General features: G+C 41.2%; 1 protein-coding gene across 1 annotated transcript in view; it reads right to left on the reverse strand.

Annotated features, from left to right (window-relative positions):
* BRF1 (BRF1, RNA polymerase III transcription initiation factor 90 kDa subunit) overlaps positions 1 to 9516 on the reverse strand; it is a 174305-nt gene that overhangs the window by 81495 nt on the left and 83294 nt on the right. The window contains exons 6-7 of the mRNA XM_009332719.1: positions 7041 to 7190; positions 5300 to 5393 (exon numbers count right to left, since the gene is read on the reverse strand). Coding sequence (XP_009330994.1) covers positions 5300 to 5393; positions 7041 to 7190 — 244 coding nt within the window. The remainder of the gene's footprint in view (positions 1 to 5299; positions 5394 to 7040; positions 7191 to 9516) is intronic.

Raw genomic sequence — 9516 nt, forward strand, 5'->3', positions numbered from 1 at the left:
TTAAAAAAAGATTTCCAGTATCCACCAGTATATAAATAGAGAAGCATAATCTCCTTATATGTAATCATTGTACATATATACAATTTTACACATACTTGCAGCAATATAAAAAAGGTATTTTTAAAGCCTATATGAATGAATATCTCATTACTAAAGGTAAGGACAAAATTAGAGGTGTTCCAGTTACTGTGGTTTTACAACTTACAACTTATCACCTGAAAAGTGCTAAATTAGTCTGTCTGTGTTGCCGGCCCAATGCAACTGTAAAGAGAAATATTTTCACTTAAACAACTTCCATGGTGTACTACATTAATACATTTCACCTCTTTTTGCGATGGACTGAGAGCATACGCACACAGTCATTTACTGCAAATTAATTGGTGACTGATAATTTATGGTGCTCATTTGCTGGCAACTCTCTGTCATTTTTCTAAGTATTAAAGAATGGGTATCCTGAAAGATTTATTGTACTAAATAAAAGCACCTTTTAGAATTAGTTACTTTTCCTTGCTCACACCAAAACAGAGATTTAAAATTATCACAAATTCGTTAGCATAAATTTTAAAGCCCTGATTCTGCAAACACTTACACAGGCGGTTAACTCGGGTTGACACTTGTGCACATGGTTAGCCCACCAATAATCCCACCAACGGATCTCCCTGGCCATCCCAGAAGTCCACCGGTCTAAACCACCTGGAATTTTTTGTTCTTGGGTTTTTTCCCCGATTCAAGTGTTCACACCATGCTAATGAAACAAAATGCTTTAGCATTCCTTAAAATTTTGTTTCATTAGCATGGTTCCTCTGCTGTGGTCTGTCAAAACCAGTCCATGATCTCCCGGAAAAGAAAAATAGAATGCTGCTTAGTTTCTTAACAGCCGCTCAGATGAGGAAAGTCAAACACAGAGAAAACTGTTTACAAGATCTAAGCCCAAGTTAATGCTAGTAAGTTAATTATTGTATCAAAAGTTACAGACACCAAATAATTTTGAAATGACATTTTTTAAGGAAGTATGAAGTACTAAAATATATTAGGAATCTAATTAATGTATTAGCTTACTAGCTGTATAGAAGCCGGATTTATAATAAGGAACATTGCCCATGAAATTGGATTCCTCAAAAATAAAACCTTTTTTCATTAAAACGGACAATCCAACTTATAAAGGTATGCAATACCAACCCGCGTGGATCAAGTTGTATTTTACGCGCCCTACTAGACAGAGTTCTAGAAATCATCTATAAGCCACTTGAAATTATTTAACTGGAGACATAAAATATTTCTCAATTTACTTTCTTAGCTGATCACAACAGTGGCCAGTGAAGGAGCTCCACGGCTGCTGATCTGAGATCAGAGCGGACACCACCATGAGCTCCTTTACATGAAGTAACTTGCCCAGTTTTCTGGAAGCTTCTCTCCACACCGCACTTCAACCAAGAGCACTTACACAACTCTGACGTACTGAGCATCCTCTACCTTTCTCCATGCTCAAATACCTTAGGCAAACAGCTCTCACTTAATTCATCAGATACCTTTCACAGGATTTTAGCATGGCTTTACTTGGATCACAGCCGAACGCAGACTTCTTCACGCCTTTCCCTTCAGTCCCGGCCTTGATTCGGCTTCGGTGTTCTGCAAAACGTAACCTCACAGCCACCTCCCAGCTACAAGCATCCCTGTTACCTTCTCTTCCCATCCCGACTCTGGACTCACGTATCAACCTGCTCCTCACCTTGCCTGCGCTCACAGAAGCCTGCCTGGCTTGAGACTGCACTGGGAGCTTGGACATGAAGTTTATGTGAGCTATATGTTGCAGAAATGAAAAAAAAATAAGAAAAGCTGCAAGCAATACATTTATCTCTATGCATAAATCTTCAATTTTCCAGAAAATTACCAGCGTAGTCATTGAAACAGCTGTAGCTGGGTCCCCAGGATATGAGCAAAGGACCCCATTTATGAAAGTCCCTGCAGCATCTTCACCCAGCCTGGTAAATGGGAGTTCCTTCGTACAAGTATTGTCTTCCTTCACCAAAAATGTTGCCAGAAAAAACATTCACCTCAAAAATGCGTGCTTTAAACCCATTCTGGCCTTTCATTCCAATTCCTTCTAAATGAAGTTTTACTTCTTCTGAAGTTCATCACAAATACGTTTTTTAACAGATAGTACTTTATGGAACTGAGAAGAAGTATTTTTTATGTAAAAAGCAGCTCAATTTAAAGATAGAGTAAGCCAAAGAAGTAAAATGCAAGTGTTAACGACGATAAGCGGATTTTTTTATTTATTTCTATTGAAGAAGTGCCTAAGATCTTCAAACAGCTGTAAGGGCCACACAGTATTAGATAATGGGCAAATATCACAAAAATTATTCTCACTGCAGATAAGACAGGATTTAGTATGCAGAGAAAGTATGTAATAGGTGAATAAACGGATGAAGGGGCAGAGTACGTAAAGGTTAAAAAGGCAGCAGCGAAGACAGGTGCATTGAACACAGCACAAATGTGAGGATTAAACTAAATAAAAGGGTTGGGTTTATTAAAAGTTAATTTCTGCTCTCTCCACAGATGATTACATAGAAAATAACAATTTGACTAATTAGTTAATATTTGTACAGTACTTTGAATATACAAAGTGATATATAAGTTAATATCATTTCAATTAGACTGGAAATGAGATAGAATTATCAGTGCATTTATTAATATTTAATATGTTCACTTTCAACAACAGTAATAAGCTTTACATTTTAATTGTGTGCTTCAAAACATAAAGTTAGAAGGCCCTGTGAAGCAACTACAAAGTTTTCTTACCAAGATCCTACCAAAAACCCACGCATATTATAAATAAACACACAGCGATTTTAACCAAACAGGTGGTTAAATTAAGAACTCTTGATTCGAAGATGAGTGACAGGGTGCATGGGGCCATGCTTTGTCGCTTTTTCCTTCCAAATCAGATTCCCTTTATGATCAAATCATTCATTTTTATGACCTGAAGGTACATCATGTTTTTATGAACCTCCTCCTAAGAGCTACTCCTCCTGCACACGGTGGTCAAAGAGGTGATAAGACTGCAGGCACGTAGGGCTTGATGCTCTCCAGCTGATGGACAACAGGGTGATCGAATCCTTTTCTACACAGTTGCATCAGCTGCATTGCACAGGATCAGAAATAGTGCCCTTCTCAGGGAAGGGCTGCCACCCCTTGCTGAGGGTCTTCCTGAAGCAGGAAGCCAAGCAGGGCTTTCTTAAAAATCATCACTCCCGTATCCTCAGCTAAGCCCTGAGGATGATCCACTGATCAACACAGCCCTGTTCCCCCCCAGACTGCTGGGCAGCCTCCGCAGGGCAGGGGGAGAAAGCACCTTGTGTCAGTGCCGCCCCTTCCCTTGCAGATTTCTGCCATGGAAATCCATCGTCACCGAAAGCAAATCCATCGTCCAATGGTCTGTGCTTCCCCAGGAGCCATGTAGCCAACTGGGAGCTAAATCAAACCATACAGCAGAACCTGCAGGTTGGACATTTCAGCATTATCTGGACTCCTGTTTGGTTTCACTTCAAGAGCTGTCAGGGCAAAGCCATCAGCAGTGAGCGTAGCGTCCAACGCCGTCCATTAATGAGCGTTCACCCAGCTACGCTCAACACCTTCACAACGCACAAAGCAGCAGTAGCTCTTTACAAACAGAGTAACTATAGCAATAATTAAAAGGAAATAAAACTGTACATCAAACTGAGATGCAAAGAAATTTTTAAGAACGTGAAACAAGTGCTTATTAATTTAGACAACTTCCACCCGATGGCATTTTGAGAGGAATTCTTGAAAGAAGAGGAAAAAAACTGGAGTGCAGGAGTTATTCAAAGGTATTTTTTTTATTTGCCTTCGTTAAATACTATATAACATGCTCTTATTTGAAAAACATCAATCAAATTTATGGATTCATGATAAATACAGTTGTAATTATAGCTGCCTGAAAATAATTCAGTTGTCACGTTTACCCTGTCAAAGTAAATAACGCTGTCATTTTAGTTGATGTGTGTGACTTGAGTAAACATTTCAAAGCATGAATTTTGAAGTAAGATTTCTTCACTTGAAACAATTGCTCAAATTAATTTTCCTTCCAACTCTAATTTATGATGCTTATTTTCTTAGTAGGAATGAACTCTTTAACTATTTAACCAAGGCATCTTGAAGTAGACTGTGGGTGTATAAATCATTAATCATACAAAATGCACATTAAAACACATGACCTGTTGACCAGAGGAAAAAAAGTGGCATTTGTACTGCTCCATCCTTACTGTTGTAGTACCTTAAAACACTTCAAACACTTTAAATTTATCCCTATACCACTCATGCATGGTAGGGAAATAGTAACATTTCTGTTCCACAAATTAAGATCTGAGGCAAAACCATTTTTCACAATTAAGTAGTGAATATTATTAACAAGTATTAGACTCAGCTGGATGTGCTAAAGCTGGTCTCAGCAAGGTGGAGAGAAAGAAAGACACCAGGGGAGCTTTCTAAAGACAAACCTTGGTAGAACAAAGTTCAGAATTTATTGGTGGTACAAAAATTTCCAACTGGGGGCAACAGAAAGCATGGTATTTCACAGTTACATCATTTTTTACTGAACCTATGGGGAAAGAAAGTGTTACAGCTTTTCAAAACTAACATGAGGGAAACTGGGTGACTGCTTACTTCATCAAAATATGGAAAATGCTACTAGAGCTTTTAAAAAAAAAAAAAAGCCAAAGGTACTGGGGAAATTCCCATTTTCAGGCTCACATTCTGCTAATAATTCCACTTCTGGCCCCTTCAGTGAACTTATCATTAGACTCACTGCGCTGTCTTCTATTTATTAGCAGCACTACGCTATCAAAAAAGAACATTTCAGCAAAATATTTTGAAAAGTTCTGTTCAATAACAGCTAAAGGACAAGACTTTTCAGCACCGTATTCTGGATTAATGAGAAAATAATCCTACAGTACATCCTCAGCTTTGAGAATCAATCATTTCTTCTGAGGACATGACTACACTGTTAACATTTCTGACCCAACATTTTTTTGCCTTCAACTCTTCACCTGTTAAATGGGCACAGTGCTCCTTACCATCTTTGCTAAGCTTTTGAGGCCTTACGTAAGAGGCAGGTGTTAGTACTTAAAAGTGACCAGCTAAAACATGTTGTACCTATTTTATTCTGGGCGCCTCTGAAAATGAAAAGAACCTGGTTTTCTCTGACATACATTCACTTTAGACTACACCACTTTTCAGTACTGTAAATGAAAGATAAAAGCAATAAAACTGCACTGACCTTTTCCTTAATGTAGACTCACAAACCTTGACCACCCTGATGACCTCTTTAACAGTACGTCGGAAATCATGCATTCTTGCTGCCACTAGCAGAGCTAGAGAATAAGCAGGGAAAGTCAATGTCAAAAAGAAGAAAATTTCCCAAAGAAAAGCAGAAAACAGTCAGGTAACTATACCCTCTCTTTGTCCCTGCCTTCAGCTAAAGAGCTGTAAATGCTTGTGCTCAGCTGTGTCCCTGAATACAGGTGATTGACTTGACTTTACAAACTTTGCTTCCTACCCAATAAAATTAAGCTGATTGCAAATTGCACCCTGAAAAATTCTGTGCTTTAGCATTTGGGAAACCATGGTCAGCTACTTAAATACAGCACAAGAACATCTCACTGTTCACATATTTTCAGAGTGGCCGTCTTTTTAGCAGAATTTACTTGTCCTGAATAAAAAGATCTCCAGTTAACTCTTCCAGAAGCCAGAAGTGAAACACTGAATCCACTTAAGCCATTATCCTCATTGCTGTCACCACTATCACCGTCTTCCTAGTGCCCAAGTGCTCGCCTGCAAGACCCTCTGTACAGCTGGGTAACTAGTACTGGCTGCATTTACATTAGCGTGTTGATTCAGAGCACTAGCCCCGTTTTGAAGCATCGCCCCCACTCACCGTGCTGTGGCTCAGTGCGCAGAACAGTTTTAAGCACGCAAAAGTGACTCCTTTCAGAGGAAACTAAACCACAGCTCCACTTCAGGTATGTGTTTGAAGTGCTCCAGTTCCTAATGGGAACGTCAGGGGCTGAACTAACAACTGGTCCTTCAAACAACGTATGGCACAGACATTTAGGCCAGAGAACCAAACTAAACCCAGTCCACAGTACACCGCATGAACTGCATATTGCGTGGATGGATGTAGGGGACTCGGTACCACCTGCTTCAATCTATTGATCCACGTCTGTTGAATCAGATTACTTGCTCGTGTGGATATAGTCTATGTAGTGAATCAAAGACCAGGCTAGTCTCCCATAGAGCCTATACTCAATTTTTTAGCAACGTGCAACAAGCAAGTACTATTAACAAAAAGAGGCTAGAAATTTCAGGAAGATTGCATAGTCCTGGGTTCCCTAAGGTTTGAGCGCTATTTCTCATTCCAGCATGCACATGTAAGATCTTTCAAATAAAATAAAGCGCATACATCAACTCTGTGACTATCTACACCCTTCGTTACTCTGACCTCACTGGCGGGTACTGACTACCTTTTAACCTAGCCCTCCCAAACCAGTAGGTTTTTCGTAAGCATCATGACAGCAACGGATCTTGGAAAAAGATGAAGAAGGAGAGGAAAATAATTTCACAGAACAGGTCAAAGAGGGCATTCCTTGCATAAGACTCTGTGTAAAGACACAAATCAAAGTGCTTGCACTAATGGTGTCATTTTAGCTGACAAAAAGCCTTTTAGCAGCTAGAGCTTGCAGAGAGTAGGGGCGAGAAGAGCACCAGAAAGGAGGTTAAAATATCCAAAACATAAGATACAAAGGATCTGAGCGAGTAATGTAGGAGCAAGGGCAAAAATAAAGTTTGAGTTTCAGAAACTATTTCGATGAGGCCTATATAATCTGTAGGTGCCTGACAGCACAAAACCCAGAGAACGTGGCATCACTGAGGAAATGAGAAAGGCCTCGTCTGTTCCCAACTCCCAGACTCTCCCGTCCAACCCGCCGCGGGGGAAGCGATACACCCAGCGTCTGACATACCCGCTCCACAGAGCCCGGAGGGCCGGCGGCCGGTGTGCATCCAGTCCCGCTTCATTCTCTGCAACAGCCTGAGAGCCGTCATGGACACCTCGTGGTTCTTATCCCCAAACTCAAGCATGTGTGCAAAACGAGGAATATATAAACACGGATCTGCAACAGAAAATAATACAATTATTTCTAATCCTAACCTTTGATCTAGGAAACGCAGTACTTGAGCAGCAGTACTGCGGGGCTGCCGTCATTGGTTTGCTTCACATCTCGGCAAACAACGTGGACTGTGCTGCTGGGCCAGATCCTCTGATCACTAAGCTTTAGAAGCATCTTTTTAGTTAAGCAAAAACAAAATCCTTTCTTGCTTTATAGATGAGAGACCTTTAAAGCACTGCACAAAGTTTTTCTTATGTGCTTTTCAGGGTCCAAGGCTGCACATGCTGACTCTGACACGTGAGCAGTGTTACTGGTATCAGTGAAATTATACACAAAGCTAAGCGTTCGCAAAAGCTTTTGCAGAATGAGGACGTAACTTAGGCGCAAAACTTCTAACACCTCCTGCAAAGTAACACATAAGCTAACTTGCATGTCTCGTCTCACACCTACCTACAAACCAAGCTTCAAAAAAAAATTCATTTGCTTAAAATCCCATGTCCCTAACAAAAGTCTGCTTGCATCTTCAGAGTTAATTCCAGCTCCTTCTCGACTCATATCCCACCAATACAAAACGCTGTTTATTACAGATACTGAGGCATACTCTCCATCAGCATAAATTGCTGGAACCCAATTAGCGTCAACAGCGCTTATGACAATTTACATCAGCCACGGATCTGCCTCCAGATGTATAAACTTATTTCAAGTGTTGGTGTTATCAGCTTCAAACCAACCGAAATACGTCGGTACGGATTGTGCTTTGCCTAAACCAATTTATAATTTATCAAACAATCTTGTAAAAGCTACACTTAACACATGTTTACTCTTATTTGAGGTATCAATTTCTCATTTCCTGCCAGCCTTTTATCACTTAACCGAAAATCCATGATGTACGGTAAATTGTTAACTATTAGTCTCAACTCAATTTCCTTAGCTGATCCCCTGTGTGGGCACTTAAACTGATAAAGATGAAAACTCAGCTCGAAACACTGGAATAATCTTACGGATTTACAATTAATCAAAGCAGTTTAATTTAGCACCAAGTTCTAACAATGATGCCCTGTTGCTATCCATAATTACCAAGATCACACCGTAGGTGATTACACCTGTCAGCCCTGCAGAAGCATTTCAATGAAAGCATTTATCAAGCAAAAACTTCCAAACACATCTCCCTCAAAACTGAAGAAACGCCAGAGTGGAGTCACCTCCTAAACATGACCCTAAAAATCAAAGGTTTAGGAAAGATTAACCGATCCCCATGATTCTTAAGGGCAGGTGTTCTGTATTTCCAAGTATGATTTTACAAAACTGTACTCAACAGAAATGACTGATTCCAAAATACAACAATAACAAAAAAACCCTTTCGGAAGCAATAGCCTAGGGTTCAACAGACGTTTAAACTTCGCTCTTCGCACTACAGAAACGCGTGCGACGTTGCAAAGCGATGCCTGGTTTGCTTTCCGATTTCTCTCATCCCGAGGGCCCAACTTCAGCTCCTCCAGCCGCCCGGAGCAGGGCCAGGCAACTCACAGCTTTCTCTTCAGAGCTGAGTTTCGGGAGCATTTACACGTTTGCATTGTGGCTGTTCAGACATTTCTGCTGGCATTCATGCCCACAGGTCATCTGACAAAAGATTGCACATCGTTAATTTAAATTCTGAAGCTACCAAACAGCCAGAAAATGAAAATGTGGGTCGGTTTTAAATGAAAATCCTTGAAGAGGCCATAAATGGCTAGAATGCAATACTAGCGATACAGAAATTAAATGCAGGCCCAAGGTTAACATAGACATATCCCACAGAGATGCAAACATTAAAAAAAAAAAAATTTTTTAAAGTTGTAGAACCCAAACGCCTGGAATCCCTTCACGTGTAGGAAACAAGCACCGACGCGCCACAGGTGCCCTGTTCCCAGGCGAGTCCCCTTTGCCCGTTCAAGCGGGGCAGAACCCGCCGGCTTTCCCGAACGGGGACTGCAGGGGCCATGAAGCAGGCAGCAAGAAAAACATTTATTTTCTTTTTTAAGAAAGAAGCAGCTGCTTTTCTGAAGACTTTCCCTTCTCCCCCTATCCCAGCGGCGACTCGGGACTTTTGGAAGCACCTGGATGCCACAGTCACTAACAGGAAGATAAAAAAATTCCCAGGAAACTGTTTAAAAGAGTGACTTCCCCACCAACGCAGTAACCGGGACGGCAGGGCCGGGGAGAGGAGTCGGAGCCGTGCTCCCCTGCCCGCCCACCCCCACGGGAAGGGGCACGGAGAGCGCGGCCGAGGAGGGTCAGTCCCCGCTGAAACACCCCCGGAAGGTGGGCGGGGGCCCAGCCCGGGAGGGCC

This window comes from Pygoscelis adeliae, unplaced genomic scaffold (assembly GCF_000699105.1).
Source record: "Pygoscelis adeliae isolate BGI_AS28 unplaced genomic scaffold, ASM69910v1 Scaffold179, whole genome shotgun sequence".
NCBI lineage: Eukaryota > Metazoa > Chordata > Aves > Sphenisciformes > Spheniscidae > Pygoscelis > Pygoscelis adeliae.